This window comes from Psittacula echo (genome assembly GCF_963264785.1).
Source record: "Psittacula echo genome assembly, chromosome: 1".
NCBI lineage: Eukaryota > Metazoa > Chordata > Aves > Psittaciformes > Psittacidae > Psittacula > Psittacula echo.
Window position 1 is genome coordinate 47,991,013 of NC_137735.1, and position 25,756 is coordinate 48,016,768.

General features: G+C 43.7%; 1 protein-coding gene across 1 annotated transcript in view; it reads right to left on the bottom strand.

Annotated features, from left to right (window-relative positions):
- Positions 1-14,150, bottom strand: part of FHDC1 (FH2 domain containing 1) — a gene marked incomplete at both ends in the record, with an annotated part of 29,910 nt that extends 15,760 nt beyond the window's left edge. Inside the window, 3 exons of the mRNA XM_080635608.1 lie at positions 6,291-6,393; positions 6,988-7,049; positions 13,668-14,150. Of these exons, the coding sequence (XP_080491734.1) occupies positions 6,291-6,393; positions 6,988-7,049; positions 13,668-14,150 (648 nt within the window). The remainder of the gene's footprint in view (positions 1-6,290; positions 6,394-6,987; positions 7,050-13,667) is intronic.
- Between the last annotated feature and the right edge of the window lie 11,606 nt (positions 14,151-25,756).

Here is a 25,756-nt window from a genome sequence, read left to right on the forward strand (position 1 = left end):
ACAGTAAGTAGCAATCAATGTTATCTATATGGAATGTTACTTTCACAGACACTGGATGAAATCCTCTTTCTCCTATGCTATTATATTAGGAAAAATGCCTGGAGTGGTACAAGGGAGTACTAAATCCCAGAATTCATCCAGAGGAGGAACTTTCCTATATACACACAACAGAAGACACTGATGGGGCTGCCTTCTGGTGGGTAGGATGGGGTGTGAATGTCACAATGCAAAAAGCTTTGGGCAGCAGTCAACCCAAAAGACAGCCAGTGTAATCAGCCTTAAAACAAAGATGTAGTCACTGTCATCTGGTTACGTCGTACCAGCCCGTATTAGCCATCTTACCCCCACTGTCTTTGCCTCAGGTGTCCAAAAGAAGTAGCACCTGACTAGCCTCAAACCCAAGCAAGGAGAAGGATAGTGACCCATTCCACAAATGGACAAAACAGAACACAAAAGACTTATAAGGTCCTTTTCATCCTGGAATTCAAGAGAACATTGCCTGGTTCTTCAAATGTGTCATATGTTTTTGGCACAGGAGACTAAATCCTCTGTTAACTTGGCCTTAAAATACTAAATGGTCTGGGGAATAGCTAATGTAAAGTTGGGACAACAATTTATTTTGGTTCCCTCTTTCTTACAGACTTCATCATTGGAAAATACCAGATATCTCACCATGAAGCAGAAAAAAAGGAATTATTTGACTTAACTGACACTACCTGCAAACTAAAACTGCTTCTGAATCCCAAAGCTAGAAATTACTGAAACACATTTTGGGTGGCTGCCCCTACGCATTCCAAGGGAGGCTAATCAAAAGCTGGTGGGATTGGCCTCCTCCCTCTGCAGCCAAGTTGTCCAGGTCTTCCCAAAGAGAACTAAGATTCTCTGATGGCTCCTAGATGTGGGGTCAAATTCAAACACCAAAAGCAGCCAGGAACTGCAAAGAAACCATGGGGATTGACAATAATGCTCATGATTAATCATGTTAACAGATAGAGTAGATAGGTTTATAATTAGTCTGAGAACAAAAGAGCTAAAAATTGTGCTTTATTTTAAAATCACAATAAGGCCTTGACCTCCTCTCCTCAAGCACAACAAAACCTTTTCCACAACAGTACACAGCCACGTACCAAGATATGGCAGTGTAATGTGTAGATGCAAGAGAGCATAATTACATCATACACTTAGTTCTGTATTACTCGAATTGGGCACAGAGCTACTAATTTAATTTTTCATTATATTTGTATATGGAATATGCACTGGCACTGCCCATGCATGCCCATGCACACTAAATCACATTTTAGATACAGAAGGTTCTCACATATGTAATTTGCTTCATTTTAAAAACAGCTATGAAACAGAGAAATATCTTTGATTTGGTTTGTGAACAATTGGAGTAGATATGCCTATTGCAAGTATCTTGTTATTCCCCACAGACAGGAAAGCTACTGCATTCCTGCCACGCCAGTTCTCAGTTATTTTTGAGCTACCAGTAGCACTTTCTTACAACTAGTGGGATTTTACGTTATGGCATCAAACAGGTATGTTGCACTACTGTGCAGGATCTTTGAAGAGTATAAATCCCTACACTACTCATCCTTATATATGCTAGTAACTAAGTATTTCCCTGCATTCTGGTTAAGTCAAGTATTCCCTTCGTTATAAATGAATAAGTAAAGCCAAGTGCAGTAGTCCAGAGGAATAAACATCACTGTGTTTTGGTGTTTGGTTTGGTTTTTCCACTATTTCCACACCACTGCAAACATTCTGGGAGAATTCACACTAAAGAAAAAGTTAAAAAATATCAAAATCCCAAAAGATTTCACAGTGGAATCCAACTACAAGAGCATGTGGGAAAGCAGCTAGAACATCAGGTGGGGAGGCACCATGGAGCACATGCCTGAGCGGTGGCAAACCTCCATCAGCAAATGATATGAAGGAAAGGAGAAAAACCTGCAGCTACCAAAGGGGTGAAGAAGGAAGCAGGAGATGAAAGCTGAGACAGATGCTCAGCCACATACAGCGCTAGCTAAGGAAAGGAGGGGGCAGTTAACTACAAAAACACGGTTTGATAAGGGTAGAGCTGACAGACAGAAACAATTCCAGTAAAGCAGGTGACAGATGACTAGGGTTTTAGAACAGAGTATATGAGCAAAGGACAGGCATGAGACATTATAAAGGAAGTTAAAACACTGTGTTGATAACCTGGGCGTACATGTGTGTGGGTGAGCTGATTAGCAGTGTGATATGCTCCTTTCTGTATGTATTTAAAGTACAAATTCTAGCTATTCTAGCTCATTAAACACTGGACTCTCTCAACTTTTACCAGTCCGGGCCTGCTCAAGAGTGCAATGATATACACATAAAAGCAAAATAAAGCTTCTCTGCTTTGGTCAGGATGTCAGTAAATGACAGCTGTCAGCCATTTTAACAGGGTATCATTAAGAAACACCTAGGAATCTTTTCAGAAGTGCTACAGCAGAGAAGGTCATTGCTTCAGTAAAGACAAAGGCTCCCTGACAAAAAAACATGAGCTTCAAAAGGGACGAGGCAGAGGAGATCCCAAGGAGGCTTTTCTTCCTCTTACAAAACTGCCAACCACAGTAAGGCACAAAGAGCAGGACTTCTAGCAAGGCTTACACTAAACCAGTGATCGTATCTTACTTATTAATGTATGGAGAATTTTTATACCTTTCCTTGGTCTGTTTTCTTTAACCACTGTATCACGGCTGGGCTGGTGCCACACTCACAGCCCTAAACAAAACATTGAGTGGAACCCTGCAGCAAGCTCCAGGTTTGCCAGCGTCAGGACCTTGTCAAGTTTCTCCAATGAAACATTTAAAAATACTCAGACATTTTCGGTTGACAAAAGACTTCGCAGCGGTGCCAGTATTTCGATAACGGTCTCATTCACTCCGGCAAAAACATCCAAAGAGCCAGCATTTGCCATTTATACACAAAAATCCCAACAGCTTTAACAGCTGCTGGGGTTTTTCATAGAACACAGCTAGAAAATTACTAGCACTGAGACCTATTCCTGCATATAAAGTCGCCACGTTACAGTACTCCAAAAAGGTAGTTTTAAAGACAACGGATTTTACATCTATTTGTTAGCCTGGGACTTAGCCTCTGCTGTTAAAAAGCTGATCCATTTCAAAGGTGTTCTAACATCCATCAGAAGCCTGAAATAATATAGGCTGAAATTATGTAAAATATGTCACATACATCAAACTGGTGACCGGGGCACATTCAGGTAACGTGACTATGTATCACACTTCTTGATAAGATAACACTGGAGTATAAAGCCAGTGTTTACTCACACTAGACAAACGGAAAAGGTTGCCTGTAAAGAAAGAAGAAACATGATGGCCCAGTTGCCCTTTCTAAAGCTATGACCAGGAATGGTGCTCCTCTCTTCCCATCCTTTAACTTTCACAGCCTAAGGATTTATGGTACTGTATAAAAGAGAAAGTAGATGACATTTCCAAACACTGGGGTGGGGCCCGTGCCTGGCAGGGGGTACTTGGCTCTCATTCCAACCTGCAAGACAACTATGCCATTGGGAAATGTGACTGTAAATACCGGAGCTGCTGAAAAGAAGTGTATACAAAGACACACTGCAGAAGCCCACCCATGGTCACACCACGAGTTAGCTCTGGTAACTGAATAACAATTAACCTTTTAGCATCTGACTGCTCAAGTCTCTGCTCAGAGTAATTCTCAACCCCTACAAAAACAAAGCAGGTCTTCAGGAAAACGGTAAGTATCCAAAGGTAATCCCAGGGAATCCTTGCTGAGGACAGGTACAATGTTCTGTAGGGACAGGCCAATGCAGTAACACTTTGCCAGTTATCTCTCGTGATACAACCACCACATCGGAAAGACATTAGAGACTATTAAACAGAATAGGGAACAGCAGAACAAATAACACCACCTCATCTGACATCTCTAGTGATTTTGGATTATTTATCTGTGGAGAGGGACTGTATAGTTCTGGTGGCTTCCCCTTAGTAAATAGTGAATCGCTATTCCAGGAGACAGGTATTCAGACTAGGAGACAGACAATAAACTAACAAAAAAGAAAAGAGAACAATGAACATACATTTAGGTCAAAAAAATGCTGGGAAAGATGAACAACAAAAGTTCTGAAGCTCCTAAGGAGAATGAGCGATTCTACCTGACTAAACTAAAATCTTAGGAGCCACAGCAGTAAATGGGTTATTGGACCCACTTATTCTTTGAAGCATGGAGGACATGAAGGCACTGACCTGTTTTTCCATACCTGCTGAAGCATCAGTACTTAACGCTCAGGGTCTTCTCCCTGTCCTGCCCCTCCACCCCAGCTCTTGAGAAGAAAGCTCAAGAAGTTAAACAATTACGGGGAGAATAACATAGGGAAAGGGGTTCTCTCCCTTTCCTGACAGTGAGCAATGAGATCTCTGAAGCACGGAACTAATTATATACATACAAATACCTGTACACTAGGAACAAGCCTCTTTCCAGCCTTCTCTTGGGCACACCAACAAATCTAACATCTAATGTACCTTAATTTCTAATACTCCTCTGCACCATAAGATTTATTCTATTAATTTCTCAAGTACCTTCTTAAAAACGTTTCTTAAGTGCTCTGGCTCCACTTGAGGGGGGACCCTGATGTCAAATCATCTAATGGGAAATAAATATTTTTATTTAATAAAATACTTTTGACTCTTAGCAGAAACTACTGGATATCTAAAGCATCTAGCCAAGTATTGCAGATAAAATTCTGACAAAATTCAGCAACTTCCCATGCTAGCTGAATTCCGTTTATATCACACACAAGTACTCTATTGGAAAGATTTTCTACTTGTTGCAAAATATCAACCAAGATCTAAAAGAGAAAGAGGAAAAGAAGAAAAAATACCTTTACTTCTAGTCTAATTTGCTGAATTTACACAAAGCTAGCTAGGAGCCACTTCCTTTTACTGTTCTCCTCCATATGACTCTTTCAGAGGAAGGAGATAAATTCCATTCAAATAGATGAATATGTACTGAAAGTCAAATAAAGACATAAGGGGGAATAGTTCTAAGCTCCCAGAACTGTCATCTTTTTTTTTTCTTTAGATTAATTACATTTCAGCTTGTTGATATTGTCCAACCTCAGAAAGTGTATTAATCAAATATAATAACACAACATCGCTTTTACAACATTCCCTGCAAAAGCAGCCCGATTTAGGATTATATATTTGACAGCAACATGATACATGTTTTGCTGTTGACTGGATCTGAGGTTTGCAGCTGCACAGAGGAAACAGACACAGAGGAAACAGAGTGCTTTGACAGTATGACCTTGAAGTGGTAAAGCAACGTGTGTTGAGGTTGATCTCTATGTGGACATTAACTAGCAATTTCCCAGGTTTCAGCCATCACTTTGATGTGAAGCACTCAAGCAATTCTAATGCTAATTTTGTCAAGTTTGTGGTATACATTTCTCTCAAGTACATACAAATGGGTCAGTGCAAGTATGTGAGCAGACAAGGAACTTTGCATCATTAAGCAGGGCTCTCAGGTCAATGAAGCTTCACATCTTTAGTCATGCGAATGGACTTGAAGGTTGGAGCTGGAAGGGGAGAAAGCAGCACTTGCATGTTGCTCATATGGTGAGTATGGAGATGTTGCAGAAGGTGCTGCTGGTAATTCTGTGCCTCCTAACACATCTTGTTTGGAACACTAAGCCATGTTAGCAAATTCTATGGGTGCTGCACAGTGGAGCAATCTTTCCTCCCTGTTGGAACCCAACAGCCCAGGCGAAGGAGCGGGCAGATCCCAGATCAACAAGTAGACAGCATGCCAGAAGGGAGAAAAGACAGTAGCATAGGACTACCAATACTCAATTTGCAGGCACTGCAATGGGAAAGCATGAGGCAGGTGCCAAGAAGTGAAACTTAATTTGCATTAGGATGTACTTTGATTCTGAGTTCTCTGACAACACCACCAGCCCACCCAGCAGAGTTATCTGCACACAGGAGGGTTCCAGGTCTTATTAAAATGTTTATGGGACAAAAGGTACATTGTAAGGAACATCAGAGAAACAAGAATACCTTTATCACTACTTTCATTAAGAAGCACCTTACAAGTAAGTGAAACTACTTGATGTGAAGGGAATGACTAGATTGTGACCTCAATACCACATATCAAATGAAGATGAAACCCTTGCACTCAGTGGTTTCCTACCCCTGGCCTCAGGAAGGCTTTGGGAATCCCAGGCAGGAGAACCCTACAAAACACAAGTTCCATGTAAAACCATTGTTTACCTCTTCTGCTTCTGGTAATAATTTAAGAAATTCATGCAGCAGTTCAGAACCATAGGGCTCACTTCTTCCATGATAAATATCTTCAATGATGGATTCAGCAGACCTTGAAAAAACAATTGAGCATACATATTTCTAACACTTGCAGCGTGAATAGTTAAAAAGAACCAAAAACCCATGCCAGGGCTACTCAAAAGAATTGAAATGAGGTTATGTATCGTTGTCCACAGCAGGACTGTTCTAGTACCACTTTCAGTGATGCCTTTACTGAAGGGCAACATTATCAGTGAATAAAGATAACACTGAAGCTGCTAGCTCTTAAAAAGGAATTCCCCACCTCACTCCTTTCTATTAATTCTTTATAAAAAAAGGAAGCCAGTGAAAAGCAGCTCTCACACAGTATTACATGAGATATAAGGATTCCCCTTAACTATACCTGAAAATTCACTTCAAACACTTCAGCAGCAAACTCTAAATGTTTGGAGCTAAGTCATAATGGCACTCAAAATTAAACATCTTAGAAAACAAATTATGACAAGTTACTTATGACAACCCTGCACAGAACTATAAACTCCACAAGGAACAGAGCACAATATACAATAAATTTAATGAGAACATCTATAATGAGAACATAAGAACTACTACTATAATTTTATACATCCATAGCTTGCACTAGCTGCGTGGAAAAAACGAAACTTACTTTTTGAACTGTTTGAGAAATATCCCAATGTTCATACTTCTTTTTGCATCCAAAATAGAAACCTGAGAGAGAAAGCAAGAGCGATTAATGTACCAGTACCTAACAAAATAGCATATAATGCAGGTATCATTTCTTAAATTGTTACAGATAATTGTTAGCAGTTGCCACCAAATCACAGGCCAAATGAATACACAGTCACTTCTTATCAACAATCATATATTACAGAACTATTTTTTACCAGGGAAATACGCAGCACGCCCACAAAAGCCTTTTCCAAGTGAAGAACAAAAACCATAGCAACATTCACAGAAGGAAGGAATCAAGATAAGTTTTATTTCATCACAAAGTAAAAACATTCTTCTTGCTTATGTGACAATGCTGCATCTGCAAAATGTTGCTTGTCAATCCACTGTATTGCATTTGAAGGCCACATGGTTAGTGAGCACCCCACTTCAAACCCCACTTATTTCAGAGGGTTTGTAACAAAGGTGGATGGGTGTTCTAAGCAGAGGTCAGTATGCACCACTGACTTCAGACATGCAAACTAACAGCCACGCTGATCCACAGGAAGGTAAGTCGATCTTGAATCGAAACCTGAGACAGATAATGCTCAAATCCACTTGCTCGCAAACAGAAACCCATAATAATAATAGTCTCCCCACACTTTATATGTTAAAGCTGATTTGCTGCATCATCTTGAGTGTACAATTCTGGAGGTTAAGAGACAAAAAAACCCCCACAACACTAATTTTTTCCCCCTAATTAATTTTGGAAAATAATACCTTTTATACCAGTTTTTGGGTTTTTGTTCCTGTAACAGCACGCAAGCTCAAACCTGAGACGTTTGCTCTGTTTCGGTGAATCGCATCCTAAGGGTTACAATTTTACCACAGCTATTTTGGTGATAACGGCTACAACACTCATGAGATTTACAAGGACAAGAGAATTGTTTCACATGAACAATGCCACCCAACTGCTACAATAAAACAAGTTGGTACACACAGATGTTCAAGACTGCTGTTGGACTCCTAATGTTTGAGGTTTTGGCAGCTGGAAAGGTGTCTTGACCTCTGTGGCAGCACACAAATTAGAAATACATATATAAACACAATGTTAGCATTGTCACAGAATTGACTTAGTCTGCAGTTAGCTGGTGACAGTGATTAATGCGCTATCCTCAACATGCACCCAGGAGACAGCCTCCTCAGCTACTGAAAAGAGAGAACCAAATTCAGGAGTTTTCTGAAATTTTGGACTTTCCTCTCTTCTGAAACCAGCAAAAAACTGGAAAACACAGGATCTATCTATCAGCATATTAGTTGTAGTTAGATGACGGCTAGCCTGAAGCCCTTCAGTTTTAGCATATGCCAAGATAAGCGGACAGATTGTGGTTTATTCTCCTGTTATCTCAGGAGTTGAGAGGCCCCCAACAGATCATTAAGGAAAAGCCCCTTAACATAGGACAGGTTATGCCTCTCTCTCCTCCCGCAGTATCTAATCTTTTCAAATGCTTTACTGCAGGGACCTCTCACTGACCTCTCAAACTGCAGCTCCAGTCTCCAATTGCTCTGGTCACTCCTAACTCTGATTTCCCTGCACTATAAGCTTTGCCATCTTGAGTTTGCTTTTGGTTTGTTGCGGTTTTTTTAAAGCGTATTCAACCTTCTGTACCTATTATTTTCAGGCACAGCAACTGTCACAATAAGACTGGTCATCAGCTGGGTAAGCCTTCGGTTTCCATGGCACAACTCAGATTTACAGTACAACCTCAGACAAAACTGGAGAATTTTTCTAACATCTTCCCTTGCAGAAAAACAACAGATGGCTACAGATCCAGCTGCAGCTGCCTTATCAGTACAACATAAAAATGTCATAGCTGTTCTTAAGTACAAGAACCTTACACACACTTCTTGCTCTGTATATGACTGTACTCTATTTTTCCCTCTGATTTCTTGTTCAAGCACACAATCAAAACACATGGCTCGGTTTTTGGTCACTCTCTGCTTGGCACCCACTTCAAGATTATCAGGAGTGTTTGAAAAAGCTGTCATTACTTAACCACCTTCAAGGTGTTTCTAGATAGGAGCATGAGGAGGAGAAAAGGGGAACCTGGCAGATACTCCATAACTACAACTCCTTGCACAAGAGTACAGTATCCTCCATCTCACATGCAGTTGCATATCAGATTCATAATCTTGGCCTTAACATCTGTCTGTAATGTCTACTCTTCTTTCTCACCAAGCTTTCATTTGATTTTGTCCTTGCAGAAAGCTGTCTGCATGACTTCCAAACAAGCTGTTGCTTTTTACCCTTTAAACATTACCCCAGCTTCTTATAGATTCTGCTCAGCTTGCTCCTATGTTCTATTCATGCACACTTTCAGCACTGGTGCCCATACAGCATGTTCCAAATCTCTGTTTCCCACCTAAGCAGATCTTTAAAGTGCTGCCCACCAATAATACCCTTGGACTTCTTGACTCAAAAAGTTACACTGGACTGTAATTAAAGATTGAGAACAGACTTTCCTAGTCTCACTGAATCTGCTTCTCCTCACCACAGTATTCAACTCAGCCTATTTCTGAAATCTGCAGCAGGCACAGATCATGTGGGGTAATAACAGCATCAGCTGGACCAGTGCTAACCCACCACTGAAACATTCACTGTTGCAGGTCTATCAAGGGACAGGGAAATTCAGCAAGAGTACTATGGTGAAGTTGTTATGACGGTAAAAGGAAAGCCGCTCCTGAACTCTGACACAAACTTGCAATCAACATGAAAGATCAAGGAGTGCTTTGGGAGATACATAAAGGCCCACATCAATATTGACTTTGTGGTGACTGCAGAAATGCCATAGAAGTTTCTTGCGATGAGATTGTCAATGAGGAACAAGAACATGACAAAGTGGATGACAGCTTTGTGAAAGCAAAACATTATGTGTATTCTTTGGATAAGAACAATGGAGTTTCACATGGTGCGATAGAGTAAAAATTACAGCAAGCATAGAACAGCCTGGTGGCACAGGCTCAGTGCTGGAGGTTAGGAAGGCTATGAACACCTTCCTGCTTCAGCTGCCACTTCACTTACAACACATCCTCGTTGCAGAGTTTAACACTTTGGCCTCTATTCTCAGAGCCACACACACTGCTTGGAGTGGTTGAGGAAAGGTGCACTTCCACAGCGTGGCAGCGCGAACACAGCAGCTTACTACAGGGCCATTCTGCTCCATGTCATCCTCTGTTGTCACATTCCTAGCCTGCTCTTTCCCTTAGGCAGGCACTGGTACTCATCTCATTGGTTTTTTGCTGTGCTAGTCCTTTGCTGGATTAACAGGTTGAATCAGCTCTCAAGAAGATGGAATGAGCACCAGAGCCAGCACAGGGAAAATAAGAGAGCGGGAATGGCTAGGAGAGGGCCAAAGAGACATCCTATTCGCCCCCTTCCATCTTCCTCTCTCCTCCTGTCACTAGCTCCTTGCACAGTGCTCTGGAATTCGCTGCACCCTTTCCCAAGCCATCAAAACTCACTAAAACACCGGAAAACTACTCCAGTAGAAAACAAACAAAACACCCCAAAAGCATTCTGCTGAGCTACTTAAATCTGTTTACAGAGGGTCCAGTGTCTGCCAGGGCCAGCGCTCAGACTGGGGGGAGGTGAGGGACAGGAGCAGAGGGGCAGCTCAAAGGAGAAAGCAAGACCAGCTCCCTTGGCTGGCAACAAGCTGTTCTGCCCACTCTGCTGCCAGGCCAGGTATAGCCTGGGTGAACGCATGTTGGGCTATACTGTGACACCACTAAAGGATGGGGAAAGTAAATCGGTGCATAAACTTAACTCTATACCCCTTATTTTTCAGAGGCTCAACTTAGATGAAAACATAGGGCAAACTGAGCCTTTAGTCAAGGAAACATGTTAATTAATCTCCTAAGGGTTTGGCAAGGGGTTGTTTACAGAAAGGAAAGCATTTGCTGTAGGAGCTTGACTCAGGTCTCCAAAGGGACTTCTGTTATAATGATGATGTTTAGTGCAACTAACCTGAGCTGAGCACCTAAATTCCCTGTATAAATCACAGGGACATGGAGTATTGTAAGCTCCTACATGAAGTGAGAGCTATTCCCCAAACTGTTCGGTGGGAACAGTTTTGCGATTGCATAATCAACAGCGATTTCTGGAGATCGCTAAACCCTTATCTCTACCACAGTCTTTGGGGAAGTGCCCTCAACACTGGCTAAAGGGTCACTCCTCACCACTTCCACTGAAGCTATGCCCTCGCACCCAGGAGCCCTGCTGAGCCAACAGGGCAGACACTCTCCAGCCACGCACTTCTGGACATGTGCTGGCTTTTTTCACATTTGGATCTAAGTGATTGCCTTGAATTTATGCACATGAATTTACCTTGAAAATTTGCTGTTAACATATCACACCGACGAGTCCAATTCCACTGTTTGAACTCCAAAGAACAATTTTCACCGCTAGACCACAAAGCGCTTTCTAAAGTCAGCTGTGTTTTACACGAAAGGAACAGAGATACTGACACACGAAGTGTCTTGTCCAGTTTCCGAACCTGGACAAGGGGGAAGCCAGGGCAATGACACAGCCAGGAGCAGAACCACAGCTTCCTCAGTCCCATGGTGACACGCTCTCCACAAGGTCACACAGATGTTGTGTACCTCAGCCCGCCCCAAACTCCTTTCAACCTCCTTAGGTACAGTGAGCTGAGTATAACCGTCATACATTAAAGTAAGTGAGCTGCACCTGACAGCACTGATGACGGAAATCACAAGCATTGCTTATGCTTCAAATGTCCATACTCCTGCTGAATGAGGTCTGCAGTAACGTTAAGCATGTGAGCTGTTGCTTATCTGTGCTTCCGCACTTCCAATAACGCATAGCTCTTGCGGATTATCTCCTTCCCTCCTTGCTAAGCAGCTAGTGCTGCAAAGACCATTAACACACACCAGAAATGGCTCACCGCTGTCTGACACACTGCTGCGGCATGCTCGGCACAGCTTAGCAACGGAGTCGCACATTTTGTCACTCAAGTAGCATAACTCGGAGGGAAGTCCTGCTGCCTCACTGCTGCCACGTGCTATGGAACTGCGTGCGCCCTGAGCCAGGGTGGACAAGCATCAAGCAGTGGAGATGCACTGGACCACCGTATCAGCTCCAGGCAGATACACAAAAACGTGAACTTGCAGCAAGGCAGGTTTTTGTTTCCAAGGCACTGAATCCTGGAGAAAACCTTATTTTGCAGGCCTGTGATCTTCATTTCCCAAAATCACTCTTAGGATGCCGATTTCCAAGCTCCACATGAAAATGCGTGAGTTCTGGAGGGAGCATGTTGGGGTCTTCTCTGCTACTGTACTAGGGGCCACGTTCAGTTTATGAACTGATCATCATTTTTACTGTAACTAGATCTTCACCACACATCAGTCCTGAAAGAGGGAGCTTCTAAGGAAACACATGGGGCTGGAGTTGTGTACATCTGTATGCCACACAGGAAGTCCACTCACTGCCATCCTGATTTGAAGATGAACACAGCCTGAAAACAGCACAGAGGTTAATGACTACCTCTGACGATGGCCCCAATTACTCCTTCCCAATGTCAGCATTTCAGAGTCTGCAATACACACACCTGTTTTAAACCCCTTATTTTAGTCTATGTACAATACGCACACTATCAGTACATTGGTTTCTCACCTAGTCCCTGCCGATCTTACTTTGACATCATCTCCAGGGTCCTGCAAGACAGCACCAACTTCAAGCTCCTATTTTCTTAGTAAAAACTAATGCATCATTACAAGTCTTAACTTTGTGCCCTCTGTATTTTGTTTACAAGCCAACATGTATGAAGAGGCACACCAGTGATTAAATCTACATTTCAACCCTCCAATTACTTCACAGAATGATCACTTGAGACAATTCAATTCAGGCTTCACAAAGAGGCTGTCTATAAACCAGGATCTAAGAACCAGACAAGCTACTTATCAGTTCACTGGGAAGCGTTTGAAGCTGAAAGTGCTTGGTATAGACCTTCCTGCCACCAGAACAGAAAGCAGGAACAACCTTCAGACCTTCCTGGAAGGTTATTTTAGTGTTCAGAAAAGCAGGGTAGATGACAAAGTTTTCATGAGCAGGAAAGCTACATTTATGAAAGTTGAAACTTTAAAATTATCTCAATTAAATAATAAATTCCCTTAGCCACTATATTACGCTTTATTTCCAAGCTGTCACACTGGTACTTCCCTTCCTTGACGCCTCCAAGGCATCATGGGTATATACAGCATTAACACTTGCAATATGCTTCTCTTCCCTCTTGCCTGCTTCATGTTTGCAGGTAGAACGTTTTGTTCGCACAACAGACACAGTGGAAGAGCTGAAAAGTTACAATACACCCATGTTTCCACTGAAGATTCAAGAGCTATCCAACATAAGTAAATACAAATGCTTTCGGCTCCCTTCACTTATTAACAGGTGATCAAATCACAGCACTTACCAAGTTAAAATAATAAAACGCTCCTTCAACAACAAATCTGTGCCACTAAGAATAAAGAGGTTCTCCGCTCCTTCAAATCAACACACATTTGCCATACGGATGAAACATGACAGAGAGGAGACAGATGCGAGTCAGAATTCACACCAATTCCCACAGCACGATGTAAGAGAGGTTAGACTTCAGTTCTTACCTCCTCTTTAGTCTCTTTAAATGAAGACTTTGAAGACCGACTCCGGACGTCCTGGGGCTTGGTTTCTTCCTGCTGCCCAAAAAGCTCCTCAATTGTCTTTGTGTCGATCTGATATTGCGGTCTTGCAGCAATCGTCCAGATATTGGTTTTGCCACGGACTTGCTCCTCAGGGATGGTTTTCCAGAAAAAGCTCCGCATCCGTTTCTTTTTGCCGTGGCTGTCGTGCCCGTTTATCAGCTGTGGAGGCAGAGGTACGTTTGGCCCAGGCAGTGGAGGAGGAGGTGGTGGTGGTGGTGGCATCCCCGGGGGGAGCGGAGGGGCTGCGGGTGCCCCTGCGAGGGGACATGGTGGAGGGGGCAGCGGTGCTGCAGGCTGAGAAAGCTGAGGTGCTGTTGTCGTATCCTCGTTCATTAATCCCGTTGCGACTGGAATAGCCCCATTTTCTTTATCATTGACCAAGGAGAGACAATTCATAACATGCATTTTATGGCCTCTCCAAAGAGGAGAGTGTTACTTCCTTGGATCGGTTTGCAACATTGAATAGTGAGTGCAGCAGCAACCGATCTCACGCACTTTCAAACTCTAGTCTGCCAGCAGCTGCAACGCAAGAGGGGACTGTACCATCTTCGCAACCTGCAACAAAGCACAATAGGAAACTCAGATCAGAGAGACTGGATCTTGTCCCTTGTGCTGAAAAGACACTAAAATTAAGGTATAACAGTTACCAAATGTTTAATCCGGAAGGGAAATCCAGTGAATCAAAAGTGTTTGCCAGAGCAACTGTATGAAATTTATCCATACTAAGACTTCAAATAGGTTTGGGTACCTAGATTTCAAAAACACATCTAAAAATAAGAATACCTCTCATATTACCCACAGTAGACACTGAAAACATCTGTTAATCTCAGTTTAGTTCAATTCTGTAAGAGAATATATCTCTAATTATTAAACCAAACAAATATCATTTCATTCCTAATTTTACACACACTGATTACACACAGTTAGAAAATATAAGTACTAACTAGGGTAGTGGATTAGCTGTATCAAACAGACCCTGTTTGAATCCGTTTAATTCATGGCTTAAATCCAAGCTGCATCAAAATAACGAACAATAAATATATTGATGATTTAACAATCCAGGCCAATGTACTGCTTTTTTGCCTTCATATTTTTCACACAGCTGTCAATAAGGGAAAAGCAGTGAGCAGTCCCTAAACAACCCATGTTCACTGAGAATAAACTTACAGTATTTGCATTGTACCATTTTTGGTCTGGTTACATTAACTCCCAAAATGCACTAAGAAAACAAAGACCACAGTTCAAGCTGCCCCTTAAAATTTACTTCAGTATCTAGGTTAACACAGCTGGTTCAATAAGTGGAAGAGACAGAGAAAGGACAGAGGAGCTGACAGAACAGTAACCTACACTGAAAGCTTTCATATTTAGGAGAGCTTTTAGATCTACACTACCTCATGAAGGAGCTCAACAGGAACCAAGACAGTTTTGAGGAATTTTTACTATACTGTCACCTCCTAAATGAAGATGCTGTTGTTGACAGCAAACCTTCAAGTAAGAGGATGACTTCAGCAAACCCCACGATTGGTAAGACCAATCCATTAGAACAAGTACACCTTCTAAGTCTCTGAGAAAACAAATCAAGGTGTTTCAAATACGGATCAATGAAGAATCCCACAGCTGTATGGACATTTGTAGGTTACCTCAAAAAAAAAAAAAACCCAGGGAATTCACAAATAAAGATCAAAGGTAGCACACAACAGAAATTTAGATAAAGACAGGCAGTCCCTCAGCAAAAACCAGTCGCAGGAAAGCTCGACAGAAAAAGCTGAAGTAATGCACTGGCACAAGAGCAGTATCAAATCAGAAATTTGGCACTGATTTAGTTGTCTGTCTCTTCAGCAGGGTTCACACAGAGCTAATAGCAACCCAGATCAATTTAACATTGTACAATAGTAATGAAAAACCTTCACTGTTTTTGCCAGAGATCCATCATTAGGATGTACTCAAACAGACCCAAGTCACAGAAACAAGCCTCAGGGCAAATTCTCTCTCGGTCTGCAAGGATGCAGCCACTCACAGCTTCACTGAAGTCAATGGAAACCAACCAAAATGATCCACTGTTACCTTTTCTTCTCAAAAGCTTGCATAGGTAGCAACAAACTCCTTTTTCCTGCTTCAGATTTTCTAACATCATATCCTACATTACCAAAGTGTTCACAAGAACAGAAAACATACATAAAAACCTGTATGAGGTTTAAGTCATGGGAATGATGGAAAATATTTTAATGGCAGGATGAGAAGGGGAAGAGCTACAAAGAAAGTGGGTTGGGACAGAGAGTTTCCAATTTAAGTCAGCATTAATACCCAGCTGCTATTACAGAGCTCTGTATGTTCGTGCCTCTCCTCCCAGGTTCATGATCATAGAAGCAGAGAGGCATAAAAAAAGCAGGTGCAAGGTGGTGGAAAGACATTAACCACTCAAAGCAATTAAGTGTTGCATTCATTTAAAGAAATACTCAACTAGGAAAAAAAGATTTCCCTCCCTACCGCTTATTTAAAAATGAAAAATGCATTAGCTGATTTTCCACCATCACAAAGCAGCGTCCAACAGTTATTATTTTCCCGCTTGGGTTCCCACAGATTTCAAGAAAGAAGGAAAATAAGAGACAGACAGAGTGACCGACCATGCCCCCAGGGCAACGTGCAAGAACCTCATTTTGAAACTTCCAATAAATTTAGATGCTTTAAGAAAAATGGGATCAAATCCTAGTGGAACAAAGTTGTAGACAATGAGTCATCGGAGTCCCAGTGCTAACACACGAGTGAAAAACGACTGATCTTAGACCTGAGCGCTTCCGAGTTAGATGAGGAACACTCCTAACAAAAGGAGTGGAGAACACAAGGGGAAGAAAACATCCCAGCCTAAGATGTAAAGATAGAAACATAGATAGGAAAAACTGTTTTCAAGCCAATGAGCCCTGTACCGCTTTGGATGAGGTAACCGTCACCCAGAACCAGGAAAGGGGAAGAATCAGCATTTGGAAGGCAGGCATGAAAGGAAAGGCACAGCGTAAAGGCTGCACATTCAGCTTTGTCTTCTGACAGGTAAGCACGATGCAGGTGACAGAGATCACCGGCTTGTAAGAGGATGGCAGGCTCCAGTTACCAGGAGACCGGTCAAAATTCCCTGCTCCTGCAGCCTCCTGGAGGAGCGGCTCCAAGACATTCCCAGCGCCCCTGCCATTACCGTGGGTGGGAGAGGAGAGAAGCTGGCAGCCGGGACAGGCGCTGGGCCGCTCGCTGCTATCAGCAGGTGCCTCCAAGCAGGAAGTACGGCAAGAGGAGGTGGGGAGCAACGCAGCCGTTCCAACTGTGAACTACAGATTACCGAGACACGGCGGGAATGGGATGCGTAATAAAAGCCAAGGAAAATTTTAACTCCTGAGGAGCCTCTCCGCACTTTTCAAAGGATTAAAGGGGAAAAAAAGAACAAACGCTTAAGGTGTCTCAATTGCACTTCATTATTGCATGTTTATCATCCAAAACAGCAGAAGTGCAAGAGCCATAAAGTAACATCTTCGCTGCACGTTTTAACTGTGTCCATATTCGGCATGAAAGAAATACCTTATTTCTTTGTCTCATTCATTGTCTTAGCCAACCTAATCATACTTGGAAATGCATTTCAAAGTTAGAGGGTGGCGACAACTTTCTCCCCCGGTAAGACGACGAACGCTCTAAAATAATTTGCTTCTTGCAAAAATGGTGTTGCCACCGAGATGGACATACATTATATTTGCATACCCAAATGAGCAGGTGAAACGCGCAATGCGTTGCGCTGAAGGGCATTTCATAATTCATACTGCAAGATATTACTGCCTTTCACTCACACCTTATGTTCTCTGCTGCCCACGTTTCTGTTCCAGGCACCCTCCAAATTCTCACGAGAACAACACCGATTTTGACACCAAAGCCCGACCACAGCATTTGGATGTCTGGGTCTCAACAGCAGCCGTACAGAAAAGGTAAAGTCCAGCTAAAGAAATTGCTACCATCACCTCCCTCACCTTGCCAAAGCACGTAGGTTACAAAGAACACACAACTCGCGCTATCGCTGCAACTCAGTGCTTAACCACTTAATTCATCCAATAAATCCCTCATGCGGCACGAGGTCCCAAGCTGGGAAGGGAACCCCAGGCAGGCTTACGACACGAGCCACATGGGCAGAGTACCCCGGGCCACCACCGTGAGGGTTTGGTCAGTGAGCTCGGTTCCAGCCATTTCCCCTTCCCTGCCGTAGGAAAGGGGACGCCAGGGCTCAGCCCTCACCTCACCGTCCTGCTCTCCGTCCGGTGCGGATGTGTGGCCGGGGTGCGCACGGAAGGCGGGCAGCGCGCCCAGGTGCCCGAGGAGACCCTTACCTAGTAGCTCCCCTCAAGCGCCGCCGCGGCTGCGGGCAGCTCGGCCGGACCCGGGGTACAGCCGCTGCCGTCTCATCTCAGGATCCCGCCTGCCGTCGGATCCCGGGCACCCGCAAGCGCCCCGCCCCAGCGGACGGGCCCCGCCCCGCCCGCAGGGGGCGCCATGGGGCCCGCTGCTCCGCGGCGGGAGCTGCCGGAGATCCCGTCGCGGGAGGCGGCCGGGCAGGGGTGAGGGTCGCGCTCACCCCGGCAGCAGCGGCCTCGCCGGGGGTCTCCGCCGAGGACACGCCCGCTGTGCGAGCGGAGCGGCGGCGGCTCCCGCCCGTTGACAGGGACGGCTGGAGAGGCGCCGGGGGACACCGGACCCCGCGGACCGGCTGGGGGAACGCGCTTCTCAGGAGCGCTCTCCGCGCTCCGCCGCCTCGGGAAGGTGCAGAAAGACCCGCGCAGGCGGCGGGGAACCCGCTGCGCTCCCTGGCCGCTCTCCCCAGACCCCCCCCCGCACCGGCAGCGCGGAGCCCCCGCCCGGCCAGGAGGAGACCCGCGCGCAGCCCATCACCACCCCCCCCCCCAATCTCCTCCGCGCCCCTCCCGCCGCCGCCGCCGCTCACCTCCGCGCCCGCGGGAGCACGCGGTGCCGCGCGCAGCAGGGCCCGGTGCCGCCACCGCCTCCTCCCATCGCGCCGCGGCCGCGCCGCCGGGGCTGGCGGGGGCGGGGCACCGCGCAGGCGCGGGCGCGGCAGGTGACAGCGGCGGTGGCACCGCGGAGCGCCCCGCGGGACGGCGGAGCCCCGCGCTCCTCCGCACCAGCACCGCCGAACCGGGACCCCTGCGCGGGAGGAGGGCGGCCCGCTGCCCAGCGCCGGGGCTGCCGGGGGTGTGCGTGGCGGCCGCGGGGGGCTTGGGCTGAGCGCGCTGCAGGTGAGGTGGGTGAGAGCTATACATACATATATATATATATCACATACGTATATACATGCTGTCACCAAAATCAATCACAGCAACTGCTTCTGTAGGAATAGAACAGTGGTATCAACCACGCTGCCCGTTAGAAGGAGAGGGTTCCCTTCCGTGGCTGAAGCCTTTCATCCTCTGCCCTCACCCCCAAGGCAAACATCCCCTTTTCCATCGTCTTCCCGCACCAGGCACTGCCAGCTGGCTCAGCACCACAGGTGGCAAGCCAGGCACACCAGCAGGCTGTGGGAGTCCCACGCATCAGCAGCAAGCTCAAAGGTCATCTCCAATGAAGACAGCATGAGAGAACTTAAGTCAAATGTAAGAGGTCATCACACCCTGGGTTATGTGGCACCAGGATTGTGGCACTGAAAGCCAAAGTGCCATCCACAGATGATCCAGCAAACAAATACATAGTTCTAAAATATTTTTGCAGAGAGATTGAGCCACATTTCAGAAATAAAACCATTTTCCCAGAAGAGTGAAGGCAAAGGACTTCATTCAAGTAAGTAAGCAGTCACAGCTGCAAGGAACACACACAGACCACACACCCCCAACACTGCTTCTTACAAGCGGCCGATTCCAAGGCAGAATTAGAAATGCTTCCTTTCCTGAGGAAGGAGGGAGAAACAAAAGCCTCACCTCCAGCCTTGCACAATCACCAACCAGAACTGCTGAGCTGAGCACGAGAGAGAAAATAACACCTTGGCATGGCCAGGGCTGGGAGGGCAGGTGCAGAAGGACAAGCGTGTCTCATCTGGTGTGGAGTGCCTAACCTGGGCTGCTGCTGCCTCTGCCTGGGGGTCAGCTGGCTGGACCAGGGGAAGAGCAGGAGGGCAGGCAGCCTCCTCTGTCCCCAGACCTGGAGCCCAGGCCCTGTGTCCCTGAGGTGACACCCTTCCAGCTTACAGTTCTGCAGCCAGAGATGGGACCTGCTGGTCTGGCAAGACAGCCTGCTTGACTCACTCAGTCTAAAAGGAAAAAATGCATTAGAACAAAGACAAATTTACAAAGTGCGATGTCAGAACCTGGTCATTTAAGCTCCAGATTCACTGAGCCAACAGTTCAGCTGCAGTGAGCGGCAGGCTCCGGTCACGCCACACATCCCCGCTTGGCACGGCTAGCGGCAGCTGGGGAGGGCAGCCTCAGCACAGAGCCAGCGTGGACATTCCTCGAGAGTGTCGGGTCGCCCCTGAGGTCACCCGCGAGGAAGCGCGCTGCCGCTTGGACTGTGGCTGCTTGTGTTGGAACCAAGGAGGCTTGTTTTCATTGCTGCCAGTCATGAGCACAAATGTTCGCTCCAAAACACGGAAAGAGCAAGCCAAACAGGAGACTTGCATAATGGCATTGTATTAAAAAAACCTCAAAACCGAACAGGGCAGCAGAGGAACCGGGAGCCAGCCCGGATATGAAGTTAAACTCTTAACTTTCCCTCACCCTGCGGGTTGGTTTTTTTCAGCAGAACTTTTCGGAAACACAATGTTAAATTAATTTTATGTTTTTATCTGATTCTTCCCTCTACCCCCAAAAAAGGTGAACACTCAGCAGGCAAAGATTTTGCCCACATGGTTAAAATTAATCCGAGTTACAAACAACTGAAAACAGGTCTTTACAGTAGGAATTATTAAGCAACTTTAATAATAGGTAGATCCAGCAGCCCCACCTATAACAAGCAACAAATGCACCTCCCTAGAACAGATAGCATTTACGTGAGTTGGTATGCTACAGAAACAAATCCTATCGTCAGTATTTCAAGGTTTCTAGTTAATTAAATGCTCGGGACAGTTTCAAGATTATTACTCTTTTAATGCATTTTCCAATGAGAGAAGGGGAAAAAAAGGTTTTTGTAAACTTTGCTTTTCTTTAGAGCACAAAGAGCTTCCAGTGCTTTAGGCTGAACATGGCTTTAATGACTGAACAGACCTAATATGAACAAAGCAACTTATACCACCTGAGCAAAAGGTGTCCTCATCTTTGTTACAAGCCCTCATCTCCACAGTGTTCGGACAAAGGCGGGAGAGAAAGTTAATTGTGGCACTCCAGTCACATTACAACCAATTTGGTTTCAAAATTAAGCATTGTGGTAGTTAACCTCCCAAAACACAACCCTGCAATTAATTACCTCTATCACATAAAACTAGCATGATGCATACACATATGTAAGAAAGGCAAATCAAGACCGAACAGGCAACACCAGGTTTTAGCATAATTTAACTCTCAAGTGCTTGAATTTACAGCCTTCAGTAGCCTTTGAAAGGCAGCGAGATGTATAATTATTTAATTAGCCCAGTAGGACATACCATTTGTTAAGCACCATTTACTGGGAACACGTTGCTGATAGCAGAACTGTTCCCGACTGAACCGATGGATTTATGCTGGCATGAACAGTAATAACAGGGTAAACCCAAACTAAAAATTTGTTTCAGGTAACTCTGTTCTGTATCGGATCTCTGCACTTAATTAAGAAATGTTATCATCCAACCACACCGGTACCCATCCAAGTTCTACCAACCAGGAACATGCAAGGGAACTCTGCAAAGATACTCTTTGATCTCTTTTTCTGCTTCTTCTGGAATATCAAATATTTCCATTCTTCTAATAGCTATTACCTTTAAAATGCATTCTCACGAAGAGATGAGATGGAGTGTATCTGCTGAGAAAACTTCTTTTACCTACAGCAATTATAAAAAGTTGAGCACACATTTTGCTGAGTACTTACCAGAAGGACACTACCAATAGTGGGCAGCACAGAACTGTCCCTGCTCCTGCCCTGTTCTGAAATTATTATTCAACTGTTTCTAGAAAGGCAGCTGAAGTGTAAAAGGCAATGCTTTTGTGCCAGTACTTCCAGCCATCGGAAACAAGGTCTGTGAACCAAAGATTGAGCTTTTATGCCCAAGGCCATTGCTCTGCAAAGGTTATACGCTGCTTCTCTGCATTTCGGTATAGGGACTCTGATGAAATAGCAACACATTGCTTTTCCTTCCCACTGCTCCTTTTACCAATATATGCCCTTCTGCTCCAAGGCAGCCACAAACCGTCCTAACTTGCCTCTCTTGTAATTCCTTAACACATATTGCCATGATGACAAAATGCGTAAGTGCACCACATCTACCTGGTTTCCATGTAAGACCGACAGAAATAAACAGGAAGAACCTTGGTGAAAAAAGGCAAATGGTAAGGTGAACAAGGCTGCTGTCACAGACACAGAACTGTGTTTTCTACACATCACTAGATTAAACTAACCAAAACAACCTGAAAGAACACAAAGATGTCAAACAGCCGCTAACAAGGCCAAGTAACAAGGATAGAAGATTAAAACATAAACCAAGCAACAGTCAACTCCTCTGTGGATCTTCTCATCAAAAAACCCCAAACTTTCAATTTCACAAACTTAGGTGCCAGTCGTTTGGTAAGTTTGGGGTGGGCAGCAATCACAAAGCATGAAAAGAATCACAAGTGATTAAAAAGATCTGTGACTAGTACAACCCCCACATCAGGCATGCAGCATGAAACGATATAACCAGACTAGAGAAAAAGCCTGAAGATAATTGCAGATGAGGAATGCTAAATAATTATAATACCTTATTATTCTTGTAATACCACAACAAGGAAAAAGAGCAGATAAGCAGAGAATACAAACTGAATATGCCCCCTGTTCAGTTCAAAATGGGGTAGAGGGGAACATTTAGCTTTCCTTTTATATTACTTTGATGATTTTTTGAAGCAGAGACAGAACAGAGATAAGCTTGCTGGGAAAACCAGTTGACAGAAGATTGGAATCAAGCTGTTAAGTTTAATGATACTGGTGTGTTACTGTGCTCTACTTGCATAGACCTCCCTTCAAATATAACCATAGATACATTTTGTAACCAAAAAGGTTCTTTGTAAGGACTTGACAAAACATGAAGTATGCCAAAGAGCATTTTTAGAGTAGAAGGGCTGTTTGTAGAATTCATAACAACAAAATAACAGGACCTACATGTTTCAAACAAGCCAGAAGCGTGGATAACTTACAGTATGGTCACCAAGAAAACAAACAGCTCCCTGCATCTCTGCTTGGTAGAGCAGCTACAACAGTGTATCTGAAACACTATAAACTGCTTTACATTCTTCTTCCTGAGAAACCTCACCGAACACTAGAAGCATTCATGTTGATAACTTGTAACAGAGATGAAATCTTTCACAGACAAGCCTCTACACTAAGTGGGTATGGCCCCCTCTTCAGACAAAATCCATCCTGACAACTGTCTTACCTAGATAAATGCCAGTATTACGACCTTAAGATATGTATGCAGCTTTTGTGTTAGTATCAGAAAGCCTGACAACTGTAATTACTTCCCACTAGAGACTTCAGAAGTGTCTTGCTCTCATGATCTCCAAAAGCAAAAGTTTCTAAATTTGGTGAGATCTAAAGGGCTAACTTTGAATATAAGACATGAGTTTGAATTATTTCATAAGCACATATATTTGAATGGCAGCAAAGAAAGAACGAACTAACAAAAAGGCAATCAGTTTAATATCCTATTGATCAGCTTAACACAGAACCCTCCTCCCTGAGGCCATCAATTAGAACAACTGCTTCTGTGAGTAAAATGGAAGTAATTCTCCTTGGTATTAAACAATACACACACAGATTTTAGCAGGTCATCTCTTTTGTCCCACCTTTCTTCACAGTGAAGAGACTCCAGCACTTTTAAGCCACTGCAAAAGCTTGACGGTTACACAATGCCACATGGGTCATTGCTGCATTAGGCAATTTCAGATTCAAATTCACTCTTACCATTTCTGACAGATCGGCTCCTCCTGCGCAGGGACTACTCTCAGCAGGAGATGCGTGAATTCGAGATAAAAACTGACAACACATGTTCCGTATGTATCCTTTTCCTGAAGCATTCTGAAAGCTAGCATTTCAATTGTAGTCAGCAGGTTTGCATTCTTCATCCCTGCTATAATGGTGCTATCTGCATTTCCTAGTTCAACTACAGTTATTATAGCTAATTTCTTTCTTGCACCATCATATCATACGCATGCCAAGATCTGGAATTCAGTGGCTCTGTAAGAGTTGTAAAGATAATGAAATTTCTCTGAAAGTTTAAGTCAAGAATTACACATACTAAAAGACTTGTTTCACTGTGAGTTTCACTGTGAGTTTCCATTCAGGTTGAACTTGCACACTATTTAATCATCCCAAAATAAAACAGCAGTGTTACCACCTACTACCTTTTTACCAAAAATTCTTGGGCAGAGGTGGTAACTCAGAAAAATAGGACTAAGCTTTCACTGCAGAAGCTGAGCTCTACTCTTAACCATGACAAGGCAAGGCAGTTTGACTGCAAACACCTTTAATATGAATACAAAATTCACATAAGATATACATTCTGAGGAACATAAATGAACTATTACAAGAGATTATGACAGAACAAAAACATAAAGAAGGCTCTGTCAGGCCCAGAATTTAATGAGGAATGATTACAAAGTTTGATTTACAGTTACATTACAGTTGTGTTAAGCACTGAAAACTTTAAGAATGTCAGCTGAAAGGCATTTGAACATACAGTACATAAATCATACAATCCACACCGCTGTAATTAACGTATTTGAAGTATTTCATTTTACTTAACAGAACACAAAGCAACATAACGTGCAAATGAGGACTCCAATATACTGAATTTAAAATGTCTATGATAAAACTGACATAAAATTTTACATTTAAGGACTACACGATCAATGGAGAAACTAAAAAAGTATCCTCCATCCCATTACCAAAGTATGCATTTCAACTAAACAGAAAAACCATACTGGCCCGATGTCCTCTCTCAAAATCACATCTGTCCATAAAGGTTAACCAGAGCTTTAACTCGCTCGAAGTGTATAACAAAACAGCATTTACACAGTCTCCTTCCCCTCACTGGGAACTGACTAAACATTACATGAAAGGGTTCTTGGATTATGTACACTGATGGAAAATATTATCTTATAAAAAGGCACATACCTGTGATTTAAGGCTAGTACGGTATTTGTTTCATACAGAAAGTAAAATTTTAAATGAGATTAGTACACTGAATGGTTGGCTTCACTCAGCAAACCACTTGGTGCAAAGCAAAAATGTGTGCTTAGAAGCCTCAGACTGGCAAGTGATTCTTGCTTTAGTGTTTTTCTGGGTTTCCCTGAACCTATAATGAAAAGTTAAATCTTTTAAAAATGCATTTGCCGCAATTCCACTAGTCAATGAGCCATCTGCTAGAGTTGCCTTACATGCAGATATCACATATAAGCCTCATATTATTAATCTGCAAAATACTCTTTTCTCTCCTTTTTAAAAGTCATATGAAAATTACTAAAGATGTTTTCTATATCATCTATAAAATACCAGATGTTGGTACAAATCATGTAAACCTCCATTTGCAAATATTTTGACTAGCCATCAAAATGACCAGAAATCACAAACACCATTTGTCAGTGCAAATCTATTATAGTTTTGCTTTCCCTCCCTCCCCCCCACCCCAGTTACAGAAACCACCAACCACCAACCTTTACATACAAAAGGAGTGCACATGAAATGACAGAAATCATGTTTGGTTACCTTTAAGTCACCCACTTTCCCACCAAATTCAGTTTTACAGTATTATAAAAGGGGTAAATAATTAAAGCTGTCTGTGCAAGAATCACTACAACAGTCCTTCAACCCCCAACCTT